This window comes from Canis lupus, chromosome 7 (genome assembly GCF_003254725.2).
Source record: "Canis lupus dingo isolate Sandy chromosome 7, ASM325472v2, whole genome shotgun sequence".
In the NCBI taxonomy this organism is placed as follows: domain Eukaryota; kingdom Metazoa; phylum Chordata; class Mammalia; order Carnivora; family Canidae; genus Canis; species Canis lupus.
This window is the reverse complement of record NC_064249.1, coordinates 24,545,938-24,571,730: the sequence shown is the minus strand read 5'-3', so window position 1 is coordinate 24,571,730 and position 25,793 is coordinate 24,545,938. Positions and strand designations below refer to the sequence as shown.

The 25,793-nt window shown below is 34.7% G+C and overlaps 2 protein-coding genes across 9 annotated transcripts in view; both read left to right on the top strand.

Moving 5' to 3' along the window:
• Positions 1-25,793, top strand: part of RABGAP1L (RAB GTPase activating protein 1 like) — a 729,489-nt gene that overhangs the window by 262,310 nt on the left and 441,386 nt on the right. Inside the window, exon 1 of one of the 8 annotated variants that reach the window (XM_035718830.2) lies at positions 2,296-2,432. The exons of the other annotated variants lie outside the window; for them this stretch is intronic. Within the exon in view, the coding sequence (XP_035574723.1) occupies positions 2,328-2,432 (105 nt within the window). The 5' untranslated portion in view covers positions 2,296-2,327. Of the gene's footprint in view, positions 1-2,295; positions 2,433-25,793 lie in introns of those variants that run through there. 8 annotated transcript variants of the gene reach the window in all.
• On the top strand, positions 2,294-6,709 carry GPR52 (G protein-coupled receptor 52). The gene is made up of 2 exons (XM_025430252.3): positions 2,294-2,432; positions 3,521-6,709. The coding sequence occupies exon 2, from the start codon at positions 3,739-3,741 to the stop codon at positions 4,822-4,824; it is 1,086 nt and encodes a 361-aa protein (XP_025286037.1). The 5' UTR covers positions 2,294-2,432; positions 3,521-3,738; the 3' UTR covers positions 4,825-6,709.

The window sequence follows — 25,793 nt, the reverse complement described above, 5'->3', positions numbered from 1 at the left end:
AAATTATTCTGGTAGTGAGAAATGCACTATATGTCACCTAAACCTCTGAAGATTTTTAACAACAATATGGCTTTCCTGTAAGGCAGTTCAACATGGAGGAAAGAATAGGGTTTTCTATTCTTTAAAAATTATTTTAAACAAAACTGATGAACATAGGGGAAGGGAAAGAAAGATAAAATAACATGAAATCAGAGAGGGAGACAAACCATAAGAGACTCTTAACAGAGGAAAAAAAAATCTCATAAGGAAATTCAAATATTAGATTGCTTTAGTTTGACACATTTATTTCCAATAACAAGGGTGCTGGAGGGAAGGTGGGTGGGGGGATGGGGTAACTGGGTGATGGGCATAAGGAGGGCATGTGATGTAATGAATCCTGGGTGTTTTATGCAAGTGATGAATCACTAAATACTATCCCTGAAAATAATAATACACTGTATGTTAACTAACTTGAATTTAAATAAAATCTAAAAAAAAAAAAATCCAAGGTAATTCTTCTTAGACATTTTCTTAGTGGCAGCCACCAGTGGAAAGGAGAGGGAAGGAGGGGTTCATCAGTATGGTGTTAGGAGTGACAGTTTTGAACCTGTTTCAATGCTAGTTTCAGGACTCTGGTAGGCAAGTTATACTTACCTTTTCTAGTACCCACCTTCTTCCTTTGGAAAATGATAATGATGGGTACCTATTCCATAAAAATCTAAGATTTTTATAGAAAGAAAGTATATAAAGCACATAGCATAATGCTTGGCACACAAAATGTGCTCAACAGATGTTAGTTATCTTCCATTTTCATCTTAATTTTCCTTATTCTGAAATAATTTGTAAATTAGTTCTAAGTCACTTTAAGGGAAAGTGCTGACCCCTTAAGAAATAGGCTTAAAATAGAAAATGTTTGTCTGTAGTTAAGTCAACATAAATGGAAATGTTTTTAACCTCCATCAGGTAAAAGAGCTTAATTTGCTTTCTTCTAACTTGGGTACGGGTGGCTCAATCACCAAATGACAGAATTCTTAGATCCTGAGTGTTTTTCATATGAGGATTAAAAAAAATGTTAAAATTCATATGGGATAAATGGTCCTTCTACTTATTTCTAAAGCCTACTTTTCAGAGTTCACATTTGATGGTAAATATTTCCCCAAATAGATTTTAGCATAGAGGTGTTAGTTCCAGTGCTTTTTTATACAGTTAAATACATCAAATTCAGCAGTTTGGTGTGGGTGTGGCAGGGATTGGAGAAATTATTAAATGACAACTTCTATTAACCAAAATATGACTGTATTTTAGAGAGTAAAAATAGTAGCCATATCACTTCAGTTCATGAAGACTTAGCTGATTTTTAATAATTAATATGTTTTTTTCTGCCAGTGAGCATTAGATTTCTGCTGACTTTTTAGTGTCATAGTACCTCATAGTAGTTTCTCTACAGGGTTTAAAGGTATATCCCAGTGCTTTTTTTTTTTTTTTCTGTCCTGTCCATAGGTAATAATCTTTACAAATGCTGTAAGGAGGCTGCCTCTAGAGATTCACATGTGCCATTAATATGTTATAAGGATCGGTCAGTTGCATTGTCTTCTCTTGTCAATCTTGATCGGAGCTTGCCGAGTAAGTCTATAAGCCTGCATGTGCCTGGCAACTGTTACCTAGTGACAGTTTCAGCTGCAGTAGCCATTGGCTGTGCTGTTGATTGGGGCAGGAGGACCGAGTCACCTTTCTGATGGTGAGTTCTTCTGCATCAGCTCAGGATGAGGAGGAGGAGCAGGGCTCCGGCTCAGGTGGAGGCAGTGATACTGAGAGATTGTGAAGAATATACCGACAGCATCCTGGTAACTGCATCACAGTAAATCAGACTTCTGAATCAAGCAACCCAGCCTAGCAGCTGATAAGAGTGAATGTAGGTGAGAAGATTGCCTTATTCCTGTATGAAGAGAACTATTTTGTGATAAGTGAAACTAGGAATGTACAAGGAGGAATATCCTGTGGCTATTATAAAAGAAGAAAGACTTCCCTGAATGACTTGGTGGTGCACGAGAAAATAACTTTCAGAAGAATGCTTTCTGTTAAGCTACTGCTTTTTTCCTGAAGGAAATGTTTTATTTCTAATGCATGTTATTTCTTCAAGAGGTATGACAACAAAGACAGACAAGAAACTCTGAAATACCTGTACTTTCAAAAAGATTTTTGACAAATGTTAACCTGATACCAGAATGACCTTGGAAGCCTTTTGGATGGATTCTATCCTGCAAGCCTTTCAGTATTTCAAAGTCTAGGATTTAAACTCATCTTGATGCTTTAGAGGTATAAAATAAGACCATCTTAAAACCTACCTAATGGCCCCTGTATTAATTGAGCTCTTGCTCAAAATAGAATACAGAAATACAAGAGGCATTTTCGTAACATATGGCTGCTATGTAACTGCAGATATAACAAACAAGGTAATTTTCCACTTTCAGAAGATTTAGTCAAAGTAATCATCGAATGTGTTAATCCTCTGATGAAAATAGAAGAGATATAGAAACATAGACTACAAAGCCTAGTGGAAATACCTAAGTAATGAATAATGGCAGTATTTCTAGTCAAAAAGCTCAGAGTTTATAAGAAAGTTTCTGTTGTCTAAATTTCATATTTACATATATATGTGGGTTATAGATATGGTTGCAAGGTGAGCAATAACTTTGAGCTATGTATTTTATGATTGTGTTCCATTATAAGGAAGGTGGCATATCAGATAATGGAAGTTATTTTCTGTTTTTGATGTTGAGATTAGTTACTTATTTTCCCTTTGAAAAGGAAAAAGTATAAATTACATTATTGGTGGTAGCACTAGTAATTGTAATGGACTAAAACTGTTTTCATATGAATGCTTAAAAATTGCATGCATAATCAAAACTTTAAAGTTTATCATATTTTGTCAGGTGTTAACCCATTGTATATTACCTTCCCTATTGGAAATGCTTTTGTTTCCTCATGAGAGTTATAGGGCAATCTGGAGTCTGTTACCTCTGTTCTGCTCCTTTGTGCCCAAGTACAGCTGAGTCTTTTAGAATTAACCTTTGTGTGTATGTGTGTCAGTGGTGGTGGGAAGGAGTTAGCTTTTTTGAGAAATGAGAGAGAATTAGATCATGAAGTTGATCTACCAGCATCAAACCCTGAACGGAGCCCAAAGACACTCTTTGCTGCAATGAACTTTTTCTTAGATTTGCAACTAGATCTTAGATCTTAATTATTTAAATTGTAAAATATGAATCCACTTCTCATGATAGATGAAGCAGGAAACCCGAGACAATTTAAGACTTTTCCTTTTCTCATTCTTTTATTTGATCCCTAACAAACAACCTTTCTGAAGAGACCAAACAGCCCACAAAGGGTTTTCTTCCCTTGGCAATTGATTTTCTTTTCTTTTTCCCGATTTAATTTTTTATAGTACAAGGTGATCCATTTTCTCTAGAAGTGCCTGTGTCTTCAGAAAGTTTGAGAGCACTGGAGGAAGCTAATCAGTGACCTTTCTTCACCTCCTTTCTAGCTTACTTCCCTTTCTTCCCCCCTAAAGTTGAGATGTGTCACTGCTGCACTGAGCTGATGAAGAGGCTTGAGTACTCTCTCGGAGGCTCGGCTGTGACAGAAGCACTGCCACTGTCTACTGAAGCTGATCCTAAGACACTCTTGTGCAGAGTTTAACACATGCTGGACAGGGCACCTGCTTGCTGGAGCCAAGGCTACACGTTTCCTTAATTCCAAGCCATGAATGAATCCAGGTGGACTGAATGGAGCATCCTGAACGTGAGCAGTGGCATTGAGAATGTGTCTGAACGTCACTCCTGCCCACTTGGATTTGGCTACTACGGTGCAGTGGATGTGTGCATCTTTGAGACCGTTGTTATTGTCTTGTTGACATTTCTAATCATTGCTGGGAATTTAACAGTCATCTTTGTCTTTCACTGTGCTCCACTCTTGCACCATTATACTACCAGCTATTTTATTCAGACAATGGCATATGCTGATCTTTTCGTTGGAGTTAGCTGCTTGGTTCCTACTCTCTCACTTCTTCACTACTCCACAGGTATCCATGAGTCATTGACTTGCCAGGTTTTTGGATATATCATCTCAGTTCTAAAAAGTGTTTCTATGGCATGTCTTGCTTGTATAAGTGTGGATCGCTATCTTGCAATAACCAAGCCTCTTTCCTACAATCAACTGGTCACCCCTTGTCGCCTGAGAATTTGCATTATTTTAATCTGGATCTACTCTTGCCTCATTTTCTTGCCGTCCTTTTTCGGCTGGGGGAAACCAGGGTACCATGGTGACATTTTTGAATGGTGTGCCATGTCTTGGCTCACCAGTGCCTATTTTACTGGTTTTATTGTTTGTTTACTTTATGCTCCTGCTGCCTTTGTTGTCTGCTTCACTTACTTCCACATTTTCAAAATTTGCCGGCAGCACACCAAAGAGATAAATGACCGGAGGGCCCGATTTCCTAGCCACGAGGTGGATGCCTCTGGAGAGACTGGACACAGCCCTGACCGTCGCTACGCCATGGTTTTGTTTCGGATAACCAGTGTGTTTTACATGCTGTGGCTCCCTTATATAATTTACTTTCTTCTGGAAAGCTCCCGGGTCTTGGACAATCCAACACTGTCTTTCCTAACAACCTGGCTTGCTATAAGTAATAGTTTTTGTAACTGTGTAATCTATAGCCTTTCCAACAGCGTTTTTCGGCTAGGCCTCCGAAGACTATCTGAGACAATGTGTACATCTTGTATGTGTGTGAAGGATCAGGAAGCACGAGACCCCAAACCTAGGAAACGGGCTAATTCCTGCTCCATTTGAAGAGAACTGTATAGTAAATGAAATGTAATCTGATAGGGGTTTTGGATTGTATTCTTGATTTATCTGGAGATTTGCCACTAGAGAAATATTTACTTAAATAGTTGACTAGGAGATAAAGGGACTAAAGGTTTCTTTTTTTTTTTCCCCCCTCTTTTTTCCACAGTGGTCGTGGCGGGGAAACTAGAGAAAAGAATGTATAGAGGGTGATCTCATGAGATAATTATAGTGTATGAGTATAAATGTACAGTAATAGCAAAATTAAGCACTGAGGATGAAAAAAAGTATTGGAAAAAGTATCTCCGATCTTCCACAGGACATGAGCAAAGCCCCTCGGCATCTCTGTCTTCTTTGGCTGAGCTCTCTCCTCTGTCTTTGCCTCTCGTTCTGTCTGTCTCTGTCTCTCTCACTCTTTGTGGAAATTACTTAAATAAATTGCCCTTTATGGGAAAATGCTGCATATTATATATGTGGCAAATACAATTTTTTGCATCAAAGTATACTTTTAGACATACTAATTTGCAATCCATAAGTGGTTTCTCCATGAAAGATGCATCGTAAGCATTGTATTTTATTACCTGCCACATAACCCTTTTGTTTTTATAAAATCCACAGTGCAAAATTTCTGCTATAAACAAAAAGAAATAGTATTTTTTTTCCTTCTGGGTAAAATTGTGCTTAACCTCGTTCCCCCTTTCTGACAGCCAATTTTTTTTCTCTCTTTTTTTTCTTGATCTGCATCCAAAAGTACCTTAATCCAAAAGTGTCTTAGCTAATGAAAGAATCTACTATATAAAGCAATCATAATGTTATCTGTTCCTTCCAACAAAGCAATCTATAGCTTGATTGAGATATTGTGTTAAATATTTTTAATAGCTTTTGTAAACATTTTTATCTGTTTCTTTTTCAATTAGCTATGTGCCCAAAGTCGTTTTTTTTTTGTTGTTGTTGTTTGTTTGTTTGTTTGTTTGTTTTTGGCTGTAATAAGGTTTTGTTTTTCTTTAAGAAAACCCACAAATAATTCTAGTGCAGCATAGAATATTCACCCAGAAGTGAGATATTGATTGCTCTTCAGGTCATGCTTTTTTTTCTCCCTTAGGAGTAAATACTAACCTTTTTGTGTTACGTCTGTGAAGCTTAGTGTTGTGTCCACCAATCATTTGTATGATATGCATTTGCATATACTATATTTTTTACAACAAAGAAAATGTAAATTATATTATGTGATCTGTGCCTAATGTTTTCTTAGCACAATATATAGATCAATGTTGCTTAAGTCATCAACATTGGAAAAAATATACAGGAACTTCTTTGAAGAGAAAAATACTTTTGTGTAGTTGTTATTTAGATATTTATATTAGACCAAGCTGCATTCTTAGTACTGCTGAGAATACAATATACTTAATTATCAAGTACAGGTAAGAGCTGTCAGTATTTTCTTTTGTAATCTGTTTTCATACGCAAAGATTAAATTAACTTATTTTTTAGTGTGCTACTTGGAATTGTATAATAAATTGTCAGGGGTTTAGATGTAGCAAAGTGGCATTTGGGGAATTAGTAGTAAAGCAGGTGTGAGTGATAAAACATACAAATCTTACTTTTTTACTATAAGTTTCCTGCCTGACAGATATTTTAAAGTTTATATAAAACTACTGAGTATTTTTCTTCTCAGCATTTTGATTTCTTTGTTTTACGAAATGCATTTAATGAAATGTGCCTATGACTTCAAATTGGAAGCCAGCTGTGTTTGCACACTAGTAGTTTGACTTCAGAGGTCCTTTAAGAGAAATGTCATCACTTTATTGAGGTTGTTCTGAACCCATGTATATTTTTAAACATGTAAGAAAGGTTTAAAATAAAGAATAAAATAGTATTCTATATATCAAAATCAGACTTTGTTTCAGTTTAATTAAACACTCACTTAGAACAAGAGTTTGCTTTTTTGGAAATAAAAATTTAATTGTTTGACATTCCTGTGGTTTAGGTAATGTATATTAATTCTTGCTCTGTATTTGCCAGTAACATTTGGATAAGTTGAAATGAGCCTTTAAATTTAGACCAGTTCAAGGAAAACAAAATTCAAGAAAGCATAATACTACTAACTTTTCAGCTGTCACAAATAGAATCTTCAACATTGTGTGCATTATTTGGGAATCAGATTTTTATTTCTTTAGTTTAATGTGTAAATATAATTAGAAGGGACTCAGTAGATATTCTGTAGAGGAAACCTGATGTTGTGTTTATTGCATTTTTCTCTTCTGGCTTTTCCTCATGATAATTAATAATAATTATGTGTCAAGTTTTAATACTGTGTTGTTTTATATATATTTTAACATTTAATCCTCACTACACCCCTTTCAGATAGGTACTGTTGTTATTCTTGTCCTAAAGATGAGGAAACTAAAGAAGGGTGATTAATGCAAGGTCACTCAGTCAGTAGCAGAGGTTCATTCACACTCAGGTGGGTTGGAGCCACTCTGCTCTACTGCTTTTTTTTTTCCTCAAAAGCTTTCAGATCTTTGTACCTCTGTCTGTACCTTATCCTTACAAAATTTCTCTGAGTTTTTTTTCCTTGCCTAAATCTTTTGCTTTAGTCCTTTCCATATCTTGTGATATCTTTTCCCTTGATCTTACAAATTGCTTTTATTAAAACATCATTCTAGTAAGCCCAAACTTGCCACTTTAGTCTGTAATCAAAATTAAACCTTAGGGTATAGCATTTCCTTGACATTGTCTTTATTCACTTTTTAAAAATTTTTGTTGAAGTTTCATCAGATCTCTATACATTTCCTATTGAAAAACAATTTTTGATGAAGGAGAACAAAGAAGGGAGCCTTAATGTAGCCTACAAGTTTTAGGTTTAGATTTTAATTTATTATGTTTTACATGCAACTTGAAGGCAAGCCACTTCACTTCCTTTTGACATATTTTAATATATGTTTATGTAGTATGATAATACTTATTTTAAAACTACTCTTCTTTTAGATTAATGTATTTTAAGAATAGAAAGCATAAGCATTATTCTCATTATATTGCATTCAATGGTAATTATCCAATTTGGTTATAAGTGACAGCCAAACAATAATGCTGTAGTACTGAAGGTTCTCTTACCTGTGGAGACGTTTCTAAAGTTATGTAGTGTTGGAAGGAAGTCTTTATAACCCACCAGTGTATGAAATCTGGACTGAAATCCTGTCTTCCTGTTTGGCCCTAAGTAATATACCAAGTCCTCAGTTTTCTCATCAAAAAAATCCAGACACTTGTACCTTCCTGTTAGGCTGGATTTGAGGATTAAACAGGATAATGTAGGCTATGTGCTCAGCATGGCTCCTGGCACATGAAAACATTCAGAATATGGTAGGTCCTGTTTCACTATGGCTGCCATATTTATTGCCATCATAATTTAAAGATCACTAATTCCAATTTAAGAAAATTACATTTTATAATGTGCTTAATCCATGGGGTTTAAGAGTTTCCTAAAATAGTATTTTTTCAGATCTGTTTAAACTCAGATTTGGCTTAAACTCAGATATTTTTAAATATAGAAGATGTCAATAATTTCTGAAAGCACATTTTCCAGGAATAATTATTCATGAAGACATTTGAGATTAAGGATAAACTAGCAAGCAGTTGGGATAATTCTGAGATGAATTTACCTCCTTACCTGATTGTATTAAAATATGCTTAAACATTTTTCTTTTGTCAGGTTGGCAGTAGTAGGAAGGATTGTTGAGGAATGTTTTGCCATTTTTCTTTACATTTTAGTTTTATTTATTTACTGAATGGAATTTAAGGTATTTTGTTATATCCATGTTGGAAGAAACAAATATTTACCAGCAGGTTCATTGTACATATAGCACTGATTTATGAGTTTAGAAATAAATGAAGTTGTTGCCTTAAAGGACTTTCCTCTGTCTTTCTCCCAGGAAGTTAATCATTAGATATGAAAAAGATATAATTGTGTGATAAAGGAGGTTAAGATGTGGGGAATTTGCTAGTATAATGTGTTCATGTAAGGCATCACAATGCATAGGAGCTGATGACACTGAGTTGATGTGATATTCTGGTGTGTAGATTCCAACAGTTGCTCTTCTCCATGAACAAAACTTTATTTTTGGATTAAGAAGAATATGTAGAAAGTGGCTTACTCTACAACCAAATATATAGACATTGAGTAAAGTGAAATGACTAGAAAAGAAAAAAATGAAACAGATTCTCTTTTCAGTTTTTCTTGTGAGTTTTATTCAGTGCTAGTTTTGGTCTGTAAAATAGTCATAACTTTAATAGTATAAATATTTGTCTTTTAAAATATTAAAAGTGATGTAATCAAGTCTTTTCTAAATATTCTGTTTAATTTTTTTTAGATGAACATTTACTTCTTTTATAATCAGAAAAATAAATTTGGTTTATTAAAAAGAACACCGAGGATACCTGGGTGGCTTAGTTGGTTAAGCATCTGCCTTGCACCCAGGTCATGACTCCGGGTCCTGGAATTGAGCCCCAGATCCGACTCCCTGATCAGTGGGGAGTCTGCTTCTCTCTCTCCATTTGACCCTCCCCCTACTCATGCTCTCTTTTTTGCTCTCTCTCAAATAAATAAATAAAAATCTTTAAAAAGACTGCTGAAAAAAAAAAAAGAATGCTATTTAAAAAAATATTTTGAGGGGTATCTATGGTTAAGTGTTGGAGTCTTGATACTGGCTCAGGTCTTAAGATTGAGCCCCACATCAAGCTCTGCACTCAGCATGGAGTCTGCTTGAGATTCTTCCTCTCCCTTTCCTTCTGTCCATTCTCCTTCTTGCATGTGTACGCTTTCTCTCTCAAATAAATAAATCTTTAAAAAAATATTTTGACATTTCACAAAACAGTTTTTTTTGATTCTACAAGTAACATTATCCAGTTAGGTTTCAATACTGTTTTTTTTGAAGAGAGTCTATATTGTTTTCTCAACAGTTTCATACATCATCCAGTGCTCACCACAAGTACATTCTTTAATCTCCATTATGTATTTAACCCAGTCCCCTTGCCCTCTTCTCTGTAACCATCAATTCTCTATAATTACGAGTCTGTTTCTTGATTTGTCTCTCTCATTTTCCCCCTTTGCACATTTGTTTTGTTTCTTAAATTCTACATATGAGTGAGATCACGTGGTATTTGTCTTTCTCTCATTTTGTTTAGCATCATACTCTTTAGCTTCATTCATGTCATTGCAAATGGGAAGATTTCATTCTTTTTTATGGCTGTATAATATTCCATTGTTTTATGTATATATCACATCTTCTTTATCCATTCATCAGTCAATGGACACTTGGGCTGCTTCTATATCTTAGCTATTGTAAATAATGCTGCTATAAACATAGGAAGTGCATATATCACTTTGAATTCATGTTTTTGCATTCTTTGGGTAAATACTCAATCATGCTATTGCTGGATCATAAGATAGTTCTATTTTTAACTTTTTGAGGAGCCTTCATATTATTTTCCACAGTGGCTATACCAGTTCTCATTCTCACCAATTGTTCAAGGTTTCTTTTTCTCCACGTCCTTGCCAACACCTGTTGTTTCTTGTGTTGTTGATTTTAGCCATTCTGACAGGTGTGAGCTGATATCTCATTGTAGTTTTGATTTGCATTTCCTCAGTGGTAAGTGATGGTGAGCATCTCCTTATGTGTCTGTTGGCCATCTGGATGTCTTCTTTGGAGAATATCTGTTCATGTCATCTATCCATTTTTATTATTTGTTTTTTGGGTGTTGTATCAGTTCTTTACATATTTTGGATACTAACTATCATATTATCATTTGCAAATATCTTCTTCTATTCCAGGTTGTCTTTTAGTTTTGTTAATTGTTTCCTTTGCCGTGTAGAAGCTGTGTAGAAGCTTTTTATTTTGATGTAGTTCCAGTTGCTTATTTTTGGTTTCATTTCCCTTGTCTTGGGGACCTGCCTAGAAAACAGTTGTGATGGCCAGTGTCAGAGACTCATTACTGCCTGTGTTCTCTTCTAGGATTTTTATGGTTTCAGGTCTCATGTTTAGGTTTTTAATCCATTTTGAATTTATTTTTGTGTATGGTGTAAGAAAGTGGCCCAGTTTCCTTCTTTTGCATGTTGCTGTCCAGTTTTCCCAGTACCATTTGTTGAAGAGACTTTCCCATTGGTATTTTTTCCTGCTTTGCAAAAGATTAATTGACCATATAATTGTGGGCTAATTTCTGAGTTTTCTGTTCTATTGATTTATGTGTCTATTTTTGTGCCCATACTGTAATGTTTTGATTACCACAGTTTTGTAATATAACTTAAAGTCTGGAATTGTGATGCCTCCAGCTTTGCTTTTCTTTCTCATGATTGCTTTGGCTATACAGAGTCTTCTGTGTTTCCATACAGATTTTAGAATTGTTTGTTCTAGTTCTGTGAAAAATGCACTTGGTATTTTGATAGGGATTGAATCTTTGCATTAAATACAAAGATTGCTTTGGCTAGTGTAGACATTTTAACAATATTTATTCTTCCAGTCCATGAGCATGGAATGTCTTTTCCATTTCTTTGTAGCTAGACCATAGAGTTTTACGATTTCTGTAGTATTTATTTCAAAGAAAATTTGCTGAGACATCTGATACAATATTAGATACTCTTGACTTATTTTCGCTTTAACATGTGATTTTGAAGTGTTTTTTTTTTTTTTGCAGAATCTGAAATGAATCTCTGTGGCTGTGGGGTTTTTTAGCCCACCATTGATGACACCTTGTAGCATGTTGCTTATCTTTAAATAACAGAAGATTGGCCCTGTATTGCGGAAATAGGATGCAGCTGATGTGTTAACTGCATTTTATAGATAGGCAAAATATTCTGCTTCTTCAGTTCAACATCTTCAAAGACCATATCTATAATTTAAACAAATTTAATTCTAGTATATTTAGCATACAGTGTTGTATTAGTTTTAGGTGTATGATATTGTGATTCAATAATTCTATATCAGTGTTTAGAATAACTTTCTAATGGTAACTTTTATTCTCTTTTTATTTATGGTTCTCCAATAAGGTGAAAAAAATCAGAATAATAAATTCAGGAGGAGTCTGTTATGTCTGATGAATATTTAGCACGAAAGGCATATGTGATATCAGTACCTTCACTGTGGTGAATGGGACCAGATTAATTTTTCAGATTCTACATTTCTAAAATTTGCTGCAAAAAGCATATAGCATAGTGGTAGAATTTATGGAATGGAAATATTTTCTAAAATTCCAGAACTTAACGATATGCTACTTTATGCAAGAGAAATCACATTTATCTTTGACTTTAGAAATTTGACTGCAATTTTATTTTGTTTTCTATTTAAACAAGTGTGAATAAAGTTGATGCTAATTAAGTATCCAAATATGCTTTATAAATTTAAAGTGGTGGCATTATTTGAGTTGGGAGGCCCAGGGAAAAAAATCTATACAAAGTTATATAGCCTGTTCTTTAAAATTCAAAATGTATATTTGAATGCAATGCATGCTAATGCAGTGAATGCATTGCTGCAAGAGATGACCTGTGCACTTGTCTGAAGTTACACCAGACATAAATAGTTGCTCATGTATAAACTGTAAAATAGAACTTTAAAACATTTAATGATGTTTCTAAGAGAGTTTCAAGTTTAAAATAGATATATTAAATTGTACATTTTATACTAATAGCCTCTTCACAGTTTTTTTTTCCTTTTTACTCTTTCAGGAATTTTAAAGATTTTATTTATTTGAGAAAGAGTACACACAATAGAGACAGAGAGAGAAAGAGAGATCACCAGTGGTGGGGAGGGACAAGAAGAGGGAAGAGGCAGGCTTCCCACTGATTAGGGAGCCAAATACAAGGCTCAATCCTAGGACCCTAAGATCATGACCTGAGCCAAAGGCAGCCACTTAACTGACTGAGATACCCAGGTGCCCTTCTTTCAGGAATTTTATAATAAAAAATCTTAAATTGGTAAAATTGATATTATAAATGAAAAATTTGGAGATTAAAAGAATTTCTGGAAAAGCAGATAAAAAATCCTGAAAATCCTTGTTTAATGTTTTAATATATTTAAATCTAATTTAAGTTCTATTTAGATTTTTCTTATATTTATTATTTTGGCAAGGAAAGGACTCAAATTTTGGTTTTTAGAATTGCTTGAAGTTATCAATTTTAAAATAGATCACAGTTCCCTGTTTGTAAGAAAATAACTTCTGTATAATGTATACCTAGGTTTAATATAATTTGTATTGAAATAAAAAATTACAGTGAGATAGACATTCATTTTTTTCTCTTTTCAAATAGATTTTGAGGAAAATGAACATCCCAAGTATTAGTTTTCTGTCTTATTTCTGTTGTCCCAAGGCAATGTTTTTTCCCAAGGCAATTTAAAAAATGTATTACATCTCCAAGATCTTAAAACTTTACTGTATTTCTAGGTATATTTATTTGAAAAGAAATCTGGAAACCTGTATTTTGAAGATTTATATTTATAATGTCATGTTGCTAAAAGGGTCTTGTGATGGCTTCTGTTAATTAATTAATTAATTTTAAAAATTTTATTTATTTATTAATGAGAGACACACAGAGAGAGGCAGACATAGGCAGAGGGAGAATCAGGCTCCCTGTGGGGAACCCAACGTGGGACTTGATCCCAGGACTTGATCTCAACCTGAGCCGAAGGCAGACACTCAACCACTGAGCCACTCAGATGCCCTGGCTTCTGTTATTTTAGTCATCAATTTCATGTATCAGCCCTTTTTCTAAATGTGATTTAACACTTACAATTAACTAGACTTAAAATTTAGTAGAGGGCTATATTTGGATTTACTTTTTAGATTTTTGAAGTCCAGGACATTCTTTGGTAGCATAGGGACAAATAAAAGTGGGATGGGGGGACAGAGAGAGTGTTTTAATGCCTTTACCATATTACAAACTTAGGGGGAAAAGTCCTGGCATTCTTAATTGTCAGTCATTGTAGTGTGTTTAATTACAATAATTGAAGGTACACATCTTTTATGGAAAACATATTAGGATTTGAAGCAGTGTTCTTGTGCAAGATCACCATGGTGTCTCAGTTTGGAATATTACTGTGGGATGTATTCAAATGATTCAGTGTTACATGAGGAAGATGGAGATAACTATGTGCCTCTCCGATCACGTCTGAGGGCTAAGAAATTATTAGAAAAGACTGCAAGTTAAGATTTGAAAAAAACTTAAAATACTTTTTGAACATGTGTAATGCCATTGACATTATGAATTAGATGTATTTTAAAAGCTTCTGTGAGTAAGCACTATCTCATTTCACATATAGAAATCTGAGATAAGATTTTTCAGTGACCTGACAAGATCATATAGCTAGACAGAGATTCTACTGAGTATATGTCTTGTGTAGCAATAGTTTTGTCTGTGATTAGGCTCTTGAATAATGTGTTTAGGGGTGGCTGGTGGTAGAATGACCTGACCCTTCTTCCCTGAGTAGAAAATGAAGACTTAGTTGATACAGGATAAATTCTATTTGAAATTTTAACTTCTAAAGTAGGAACGATTACCTTAAAATTAACTGTATGTTGCAGATGAGATTTTGAGATCATGAAAAATGTTAATAAGATGTATTATCAACACTCCTCATTGTTTTGATATTTCTTAAAACAATTTCTCGTCCTTAGAGGGTAACAAAAATGTGCCTCTCCTTTTCAAAACATAACAGTCATCTGCTAAATATATTGAGATATATAGACTGAATTGAATGGTATTAGCTCTGTATTTAAAACACTGTAATGATGATGAACTGTCAAAATCACATTATCTTTATGTAAAACTACTTTTGAAAAGTAAACATGTCATAGTCATGCACTTTATATCCTGAATGTTCTTTGTGATGGAATTGCAATATTGTTGAAGTCATCATAGGATGGGTTTTCCTGAAGCATTATGATGGAAAAGTTTTGACATTTCTGGCTATAGTGCTTTATATATGCATTGTGTTTAGTCTATAAAATAATACTCAGGAATCGGGATCAATCTGAATCAGTGACATTTTATTTTTAGAGATTTATTTACTTAGAGAGAGAGAGAGCATGTGCAAGTGGGAGGGGTAGAGGGAGAGAGAATCTCAAGCAGACTTTGTGCTGAGCTCCATCCCATGACCCTGAAATTACAACCTGAGCTGAAAACAAGAGTCAGACACTCAACTGACTGCACCACCCAGGCATACCATGAATCAGTGACATTTTATTTTTTTAATTTTTTTTATCAGTGACATTTTAAATAAAACCTTTCTAATACATAATTCAGTTTTACTTCAGTAAAATAATATGGTTACAGAAAAATTAAAGGAACTCAACTTAGGCTAACACAGAAGTGTCTTATAAATGTCCTTAGATAAAACATTTCTTTAGTTTCTAGTATATGCAACAATAGAAATAAATTCAACTGAGTTATTTGAGAAATTTATTTTCTTACAAATTTAAAATTTCTGTGATTGTGACTAATTTATGGTATGAATTAAAATGACTTATAAGATGGGTCATTGCATAATACAAATTACTGAAATTTTAACTCACATTCCATATTGACTAATTAGGACAATAAATATTTATTGATTGTGTTTTATGTGCAGAGTATAAATTATGGTTTGTAATGCTCCTGGATGATTTTAGGTCCAAAGATTTACTTAGCAAGCAAGGAAGGCAAGCAAGGGGGCAGATCACCTAATTTCCAGGATTTGAAGGTAGAGATTTCAGAAAAGTCCTAGAAACAATGCAATAGATTGAGGAATTAGAGGGACCAGTGCATTTAAAAAGATGAACTGACCTGATTGCTAAGTAAAATAAGTCAGTCAGAGGAGGACAGATACCATACATATGATTTCACTCATTATGTGGAACTTAAGAAAGAAAAAAATTAGCAAAGAAAAGAGACAAACCAGGAGACAGACTCTTAACTATAGAGGGCAAACTGATGGTTATAAGGGAAGTTGGCAGGGGGGATTGAAGAGTACGCTTAATCATGATGAACACTGATTGATGTATAGAATTGTTGCATCACTATATTGTACACCTGAAACTAATATAAGACTATGTTGGGACACCTGGGTGGCACAGTCAGTTGAGCATCTGACTCTTAGTTTTGCCTCAACTCATGATATCAGGGTTGTGGGATTGTGCTCAGTGTGGAGTTCGCTTGGGTTTTTCTCTCTCTCTCCTGCCCTCCCACCCCTGCTTTAACATGCTTTCTCTCTAAACCTCTCTCTCTCTTTCTCAATTTCCCCCTTTCCAAAATAAATAAATCTTTTAAAAAAGACTGTTAACTGTCCAGGAATTAAAATTAAAAACTTAATTAAAATACTTTAAAAACTAGTGAATAAAGAAAAAAGAGACCAAAAACCAGACTCTGAAATATACCGAACTGGTGGTTACCAGAAGGGAGGTGGATGGGGTGATGGATGAAAGACGAAGAGGATAAAAGAGCACACAGCATGTGATGAGCACTGCGTAATGTTTAGAATTGTTGAATCACTATATGGTATACCAGAAACTAACAACACTGTTTATTAATTATAGTGTAATTAAAAATAAATATATAATTTTAAATGAATAGGATAGTTTCACATAAAGCTGAATAATAACAGCAAATTGTTAGGTTTCCATTAGTTTGACTTTAAGTGAAAGCTCTCCAGGGGTCATTGGGTCTTTCTGCCTTTTTCAGAACAGTCAATGGACTGTAGGGTCTTAAGAGAAGACCTCAGGGATTTCTTATTGAGCTAATTTGAGCTTTAGGATATTGTCTGTGCTTCATCATATATTCAACAGCTTGCCTTTTGGTAATCACCTTTTATTATCAGACAAATCAGGACGCCTGGGTGGCTCAGCAGTTGGGCACCTGCCTTTGGCTCAGGTCATGATCCCGGGGTCCGGAATCAAGTCCCACATCAGGCTCCCTGCGGGGAGCGTGCTTCTCATTCTGCCTATGTCTCTGCCTCTCTCTTCTCTTAGTTTGTGTTTCTCATGAATAAATAAATAAATCTTTAAAGAAAATAATATCAGACAAATCTATATAAAAAGATGAGCTATAGCAAATCACTTTAAGTTCTGCCTCTCTTAATTCTCATGCCTTCTACATAACTAATTTTCCCTTTGCATCCCCAATCAAGATTTATTTTAGTTTTTAGTTTTTAAAGAAGTCATCTTCTTAAGGAAATATAGGGAATACATAAAGGACAAAAAAGAGAATAAATCACCCATTTATTTTATCCATTCCATTTTTCCACTCTGGATTAGGACCTTTTTCTATGTAAAGGATATTTTTAAAGTCAATTGTGGGTTTGTTTGTTTAAGATTTTATTCCTTTATTTTAGAGAGAAAGAGAGCAGGGGGAGGAGCAAAGGGAGAAGGACAAGTAGACTCTTCCTCATTCAGCATGGAGCCCAACCTGGGGCTTGATCTCATGGCCCTGAGATCATTACCTGAGCCAAAATCAAGAGTTGGCCACTTAACTGAGCACTCAGGTACAGCTCTATGTAAAGGATTTTAAATGTATTTATTTATTTATCTTAAATACTTCCCATGTTATTGCATACTCTTTACAAGCATCTTTATAAATGAGCCTTTTCTGTTTTTAGTATTATTTTCCTACAGTTTTTAAGAAGGAGAAATACTGAGTCAAACTGTGTGAAGATATTTTAAGATTATTTGCATATATTGCCAGTTGCTTTTCAAAGGGAGTAAGCCAGTTTTTCTTCACACCAATAACTATCAAACTAGGTTGTTTCACTACAAACTTGCCAGCAACAATTCTACATTAACAAGTAAATTAAGATAATTAATTTTTCACTTTAATTGCCTCCTAGCCCCTATTAGGGGTTGCTTTGTTAATGTGATTTTTTATGGTACTTTTCTTCTCCACTTAAAAAAAGTAACTAGGATGGATCTGTGCAGCCCCATTTAAACCAAAGTGTCCAAATTCTTTATTTCTACATCTTTGAGCTCAGATCATTTTCTCACTTTTATTAGCTTACCATTTACTTTGTGCTTCTGCTTTGTTAAGACCATGTATCATTTTAAAAACACTGAATTCTTTCAATGCTGTTCTCCCATTCTTGGTGCTATTTTCAGCATTGCCTGTTTCTTTGTATGCTGTGTGTGCTACATGATAACTTATATACTGGAGTTTGAGAAAGATTTAGAACATTTTTCCATTATACTTTTCATTCTCTGTTATAGCAGTAATATCCCTACTGGCCTGTCATTGTAGGGGAAGATCTTTTTATAAGTGAAGATTTTCAAACCCAGCATCCTTTGGAATGTATGTGGACATCAAGACTTCAGCTGTTAAGGGCTGAGAACCCCAGGCCTAGTTTTGATACCAAGGATACCCCTAACCTACAAAAGCATGGGTATAGTTCCCACAGTGACAACATGAGCTGTGGTAAGCAGTTGAGTGGCTTTACCACTTTGGAGAAGTCATACCTGGTGTGGATGTCTAAGGAGCAGGGAGATGCTTAGAAGTCTGCACCCTTTCTCCTTATTATGTCTTTTACATCTGTTTCTTCAGAGTGTTGTATAGATAATGACTATTTGTTAAACTGAGTGTAAAGTATCTATATAGTAGTAAGTCATGTATTTTTAAGTGGAATTAAGTGGAATTCTCCAGATAAACTATATTTTTGAGTCTTTCCCCTTTTCCTGCCCAACTCAGTTGAGGGTGTGTTTGGACTGAAGATTACTTCAAAATCTTTTCCCTCTCTGCCTTTCTAGTAGAGTGTAAATGGAAAGCTATGGAAAAGGGTATATTAGAAGAGTTAAAAGATTCTTTAATACAAGTTAATATAGGTATCCCCTCTAATTTAATTCTTCCTTTCATAGTCTGCATTTAATAGACTTATAGGCTTTGAATATGTGTTTTAAAAGAAGATGAATGCACTTTGGGGTAGCTTTGGATTTAGGATAACTTTTATTTATATTCAGTTGAAATGAGTATCTTTCTGATACCTTCCTATCATGATTCTATAGAAAGAATTAGTCTCAGTTGCTTAAGTATTTGCCTTTGGCTCAGATCATAGTCCTGGGGTCCTGGGCTGGATCCCTGGGTTGGTCTCCCTGCTCAACGGGTGTCTGCTTCTCCTTTTCCCTCTGCCTCCCCCACCCCCAATACTTGTGCTTGCTTGGGCATGCTCGCTCTCATATAAAATCTTTAAAAACAAGAATTAAAACTTGTAGTTTGCCCAAGAACCTTCTGTATCTATTAGTAGAATGGTTGTTTCTTAGAAAAGTCTCTTACTCTTGAACCATTCATTACTTGTAAACTACTGTTTTGAAGCTCATTACTATCTTTTTCCTGAATGTGCTCTAATATATCCTTCTTTAAATGGTGCTCAGAGCTGAATATAATGTTCTGTATGTGATATGACCATTAACAAAAGAGAATGGGATTATCTTCCTTGGTTTATATATCATACTGCTATTCAGAACAGAAGTAAATTAGGTACCTTTGATAGTTGTATTTTATCACTTAACATACTGAGTTTATTTTCAATAAACTCTTAAGTCTTTTTCATACATACTTAATTATATGTTTCTTCTTCCTACATGTACAGTAGTTTGTGGGAGGTTTTTTAAGCGCAATTTTATCTTTATCTCCTTAAATTTCATCTTGTTAGAATTGGATCAGTTGTTTCAGCCTTTTTAAAACTTCATTGTATCTTCCAATGTATTTGTTAAACTTTTGTAGTCTGCAAACGTGATGAACATTTTTAATGTGTAAATCCAGATAACTAATGTTTAAAAATCAATCTCAAACTATATTGGTCATGGGTCCTCAAAACCACTCCCAGGTTCAGTGATTTGTTGCAGGTTACTCCTAAGATTTAGCATATAGTTGAACTTGTGGCTAAGATTTATTACAGCAAAAGGATACAAAGTAAAACTAGCAGAGGGAACTAGACAGAAGTGTTTAGGAGTCTTCTCCCAGTGGAGTCCCACAGCACACACTTTATTCCTCCAGTGAATTGTGACAACATGCACAAATTATCACGAAGCTCATTAGAGATTCAGCCTTCTAGGATTTTACTGGAGGCTGAGCACATAGGTACCCTCTGCCTTGCACCAACCAGAATTTCAGACTTCCAGAAGGAAGGTAGATATTTAGCATAAACTATATTGTTTGCATAAACAGTCCAGGCATTGTCATGTAGGGAAAGTTTTATATCATGGTGGGAAACTATTTATCATCTGTGTTCCCAGAAGCCAACCAAGGGCCAGGTTTGCAAAGAAGTAGTTCCATGGATAGGCAGTCTCAAGCCTGCTATATTAACTCTTTTTTTATACGTTATGTTATGTTGACATTTGCTAGAATATATGTATAGTGTAAGTTTTTTAGAATATTGGTAGGATATAATTTCTTATAGTATATACCGGAGAGTCATTCAGTTCTTTTCATGCTCATAGAAATAACTTTGAATATAGGCCTTTTTGATGAAATTGGACTTGTTATTTTTATACCAGTAACCCTTTCATCTGAAATACTTTACCACTTATGTTGATTTTTTTCTAAACAACAGTTCCAGTTATATAATTTGATAAGAATATTTAAGATATATCTCTCCTTTTTCCTCTTGATTACTAATTGTGAAATATTTATTAATTTTGTAGATTCCAGAACTTCCAAATGGCTAAACTATAGAGATGCTCTACAACTTATGGAACTTAATTTTTCCTTAATTTTTATATTTATTTTAATGTTGTTTATGATTGTATAAGATTGAGAAGAGAATTACTGCCAAAGCGAGCACAGAGAATTAGTGATACAAAAACAACAAATCACAATTTGGAAAAAAAAAAACCCAAAATCTTCATAATTTAAATCTCATGAATTATGAAATCCTATTTAAGTTGATGCAGAAAGATACTGTTTATTTTAGAACATCAAGGCAGAAACCTTTTTTCACTGTGTGAGAAATACTTGATTTAGTGTAATGCAAATAGATATTTTGAATTCGTGTGAAGAAAATATCTTTTTGTATGCTTATATATTGAATTACACATTTTTAAAAGACCAGGAAAAAAGTCCTTCCACTTATCCATTTAGCAAATCATATATAACTTAATATTTGATTATTTGATACCATTTCCTATAAGAAATTTTATCACTTGTATTCCAAAACTACATTTAAAATATAGGAACATTTTAATACATATATCTTTAACATTTGGAATATATTTTGCAAGGGATTTTTAAGAATGCCTTTCAGTGGAGATTTTTTAAGAAGATGAAAGATAATGACCTTTGGAGTTATTATTTAAGTGCAGTTCTGCCCAAGGACAAATGAATGATTGGATGACATTTAAAAATGATCCTTACAGAGATACAATTTTGTGATACTCTCCCCATCCCTAATTTATTGTTCTCTTTGAATATTTCCACGGAAGGCTCATCCATTCTCAGGGATCGAACTACCATCTTTTTATTAATGATCTGAAGTTGAACTCTCCAAATCTGACCTTGTACATATTCTTCAGTTAAATGTATCTAGCCTTCTTATTCTAGATTTATCATAAAAATTGAAACCCAAAGAGTTACATAGAGAATTCATTATTGCCAATTTAAACTGACCATTTCTGTTTTGCTTTCTTATTAATTTCACTAGTACTAGTGTCTTCCTCGATTTCCAGCTTGCTGCTCTGTGTATTTAATAAATGGTTATTTTTAAAAAACAATTTAATTTAAATTAATTTTTAAATTTTAAAGGTCTATATTTTTAAAATTTAAATTTAATAAATGCTCATTGAAAAAAGACTACTAGAGGACCTTTTCTTCTCTTTCTCTTCCTATTTCATTCAAAATCCAGTTATTTTTAAAAAACAATTTAAAAAATTTTAAAGGTCTATATTTTTAAAATTTAAATTTAATAAATGCTCATTGAAAAAAAGACTACCAGGACCTTTTCTTCTCTTTCTCTTCCTATTTCATTCAAAATCCAGTTTGTACTGAATTGGGGATACCAATTCTTTCTTTACTGCTTCTTAAGATACTTTTTCTGAGTAACCACTTTGATCACTTGTTTCAGTCTTCATGTATAGTTTTATCATATTCTTTTAAAAAATAGTTATTTTAGTCTTCATGTATAGTTTTATCATATTCTTTTAAAAAATATTTAGTTATTTTAATAATCTCTACACCCAGCATGGGGCTCAAACTCATGACCCTGAGATCAAGAGTTGCTTGCTCTCCAACTGAGCCAGCCAGGAGCCCCTAGTTTTATTATATTCTTAATGTACTTTGAGTCATAGGAGTTTTAGGCTAATGGATAATTTATGGTCACAGTCTTTACCCCTAAGAATCCTTTTGTAACTAGTAAGATGACTTCTTCAATTGTTACACAACCTTATGGCTTAGAAACAGTTCTTCTCTGTTGATACGTCCACCATTTTGATCCTATGTCATCTCTCAGGAGAAAAACAGAAATAAGTCACCTCTCTTTTTGACATGACTCTTCTGATATTTGAAAATTGCTTTTATCTTCCTTCTCTTCCAAAATTAAGCATCTCTATTTCCCCACGTTTTGCTCATTTGGTTCATTCAGTAAATATTTAGTGAGCATCTTTTAGATACAAATCACTATTTGAAATACATGGAATATGGTGGTAAACACGAATGATTAGCTCTCCTTTCTCATAAGGCTTATGTCAAAATAGAGGTAAATTAAAAATATTTCAAATTAAGACACTGACCAGTAAAAAATAGATAATTTTGGATTTTTATAAAGACCATGAAGACAACTAAACAGGATTATAGGATAGACAGGGCATGAGGATGGGTGGCTACTTCCCATTTACTTTGATTTCCAAATGTCTCATCATCTTGGTTGCTCCACTACACCATGCTTGGGCTATGGCACTTTTCAAATTCCTGTTAACAATGAACTTCTGACCAGGTAATGTCCTCTTTGTACTTAGGAATGTAGAGGTTTCTTAATTATCGGTGAAATGGAACTATTTGGACTATGATATCAGTAAGGTCACTATTAAAAAAGAAGACACAAAAATTTACACCCTTAGGGTAATTGTTGGACCTAGACATAGCATTCTCTGGCTAAGTATGTTCTTTCATTTTTTTTTTTTTTAAATTTTTTTTTTAATTTTTATTTATTTATGATAGTCACAGAGAGAGAGAGAGAGAGAGAGAGAGAGGCAGAGACACAGGCAGAGGGAGAAGCAGGCTCCATGCACCGGGAGCCCGATGTGGGATTCGATCCCGGGTCTCCAGGATCGCGCCCTGGGCCAAAGGCAGGCGCCAAACCGCTGCGCCACCCAGGGATCCCAGTATGTTCTTTCATAGTACAGTGAGACTAATAGTTGCCCTGTCTAGACAGTGTGCTTCCATTAGTGCAATCTCAGATAGGCTTATCTGATTGAATAGCAGTGTTACCCTAGTTTTATAGTGAACTTTTTTTCAGGCTTGTTGTTTTTGAACTATTTTTCAACCAGATCATTTCTATTCTGAACTTGGAAATCAATTTCTTGAACCTTATTGCAGGGTTTTACAGTCATCCGTATAAAATTTAATCTCACCTAGTAGCCCTTCCTTCTAGTTTTATGTTATCTTTCTGAATCATGTTATAGATCTGAAAAGCTTACCCTCTCTGTTGTCTTTCAAGTAAACAATAATGATATAAACAGAAGAGTACCAAGGACAGAACTTAGCAAAAGTATGCTTCAAGTAGATTTTGCTTTATTTAATTAGCACATTAAAAAAAACATTTTATTTATTTATTCATGAGAGATACACATACAGAGAGAGAGGCAGAGACACAGGCAGAGGGAGAAGCAGGCTCCATGCAGGAATCCCAATGTGGGACTCGATTCCGGGTCTCCAGGATCACACCCTGGGCTGAAGGCAACGCTAAACCGCTGGGCCACCAGGGCTGCCCTAATTAGCACATTTTGAATGTGGCTGTATATCTACCTCTAGCTCTACCTAATATGGTCCCATTTTATTTAATGTTAAAATCTAGTTTTGTTTTTCCTCCTCTTTTTTTTTTAAGATTTTATTTATTCATGAGAGACCCACAGAGAGAGAGAGAGAGGCAGAGACACAGGCAGAGGGAGAAGCAGGCTCCATGCGGGGAGCCCAACGTGGGACTCGATCCCTGGTCTCTAGGATCACACCCCAACTGATGGCGGTGCTAAACTGCTAAGCCATCGGGGCTGCCCTGTTTTTTCTCCTCTTATTTTCAATAATTTCAAATCATTTCATGGGATGTTTCCTAAAGAAAATGAAGCATAGTTGTTCAGCCTGTGTTCCAGAGAAAGTGTTTTACATAAAAGCTGAGAGCAGAGCATCCTTACTTGGGGTAACTGTACCAAGCACATGCTTGTGTTTATGCTCATGTCTTTTTATCTGAAATGAGAAAAATATAGCTGTGACTGTTTAACAGCTTCTCATAAATGGCTGAATGTCAGGTAAGTGCTGCTTTGATTTATTGTCCTAGATAATAAGCTGAAATCTATGTGTGCGTATATAATTGTATAGGAAAACATTGATGATCAGGGTTATTATTTTGGTTACCAAATATGAGAACGTTTCATGTTGCTGCCTTTGTCTTTCTAGCAAAGATATCTTTACTACTTTCTAGTAAATCAGATCTTCTCTCTGATGTGAATCAAGTTTTCTAAGTCACTAATCCAGCATTTCTTAGTCTAGACAGTTTACATGATATTCACTGACAGTGCTTATTAGATTTGAGGAGTTCCAGAAACCACCTTAGACACACTAAATCAGATGGGATCACCTGGTATGTGGGTTTCTGGAACTCGAGTTTTTTTGTTTTAATTAATTAATTAAAATTTTTTTTTGAGTGAGAGAGAGCACATGAGTGGGGAGAGGGGCAGAGGTCAAGAGGGAGAGACTCCCGTCTCCAATTTCACAATTCTGAGATCATGACCAGAGCTGAAATCAAGAGTCAGAATCTCAACCAACTGAGATACCAAACTGCTCCTGGAACCTGAGTTTTTGACAAGCTCTGCAGGTAATTTTTCTCTGCACTCAGAAGATTGAGAATCATTGCATTAAATTTTGCTGGAAGTGTCTCTGACCTGGGAAGAGGCTGGATCTTGGAGGCTCTGCTGAAGGAATCCCTCCCTGGAAGTTCTCTGGCCCCAATTTTAAGTCCCAAGTGAATCAGTTTTAAGACACTGATTGTGTCAGTGTGAGTCAGAACCAGACTTTTCTTTTTTCTTTTTTAAGATATATTTATTTGTTTATGATAGACACACAGAGAGAGAGAGAGAGAGAGAGAGAGAGAGGCAGAGAGAGGCAGAGAGAGGCAGAGACACAGGAGGAGGGAGAAGCAGGCTCCATGCCAGGAGCCTGATGTGGGACTCGATCCCGGGACTCCAGGATCACACCCTGGGCCAAAGGCAGGCGCTAAACCACTGAGCCACCCAGGGATCCCCCTCAAAACTGTTTTCTAACTGTACTGTTAGATTATAACTCTTTTATAAAATCATGTCCTCTCTACAGACATGGCCCACCTTCATTTTCTTACCAGTTGTGCAGGACCACTGCTAAATTTGGCAGGTACCTACCTAAATCACCCCATTTCACAGAGTACTTACCACACCTTATATTGATCCACCTTATTCTCACTTCTCTAGTATCAACCAGAAAATGATTTTAAATTTCGAGCTTAAAAAAAGGCACTTTTTCTTTCTAATACAACAAAGCTCAGTTTAAATAAAGTAAATTTACATATGTACAATCTGTTTAAACTTATTTGTATCAGGAAAGTAAATGGTAATGCTACCTTTTATAAACAAAAATAATGGTATTGAACTAATTTTCTAGAAGTGATGATGAATTTTTTGTTTTATATCCATGTTGTAACGCCTGGCCCTCCTTGAATTCAGGGGCTTTCTAAAATGCACCATTTAGAGGACAGAGCACACCAATTAACATAAATAGATTAAATCCATGACTTCATTGG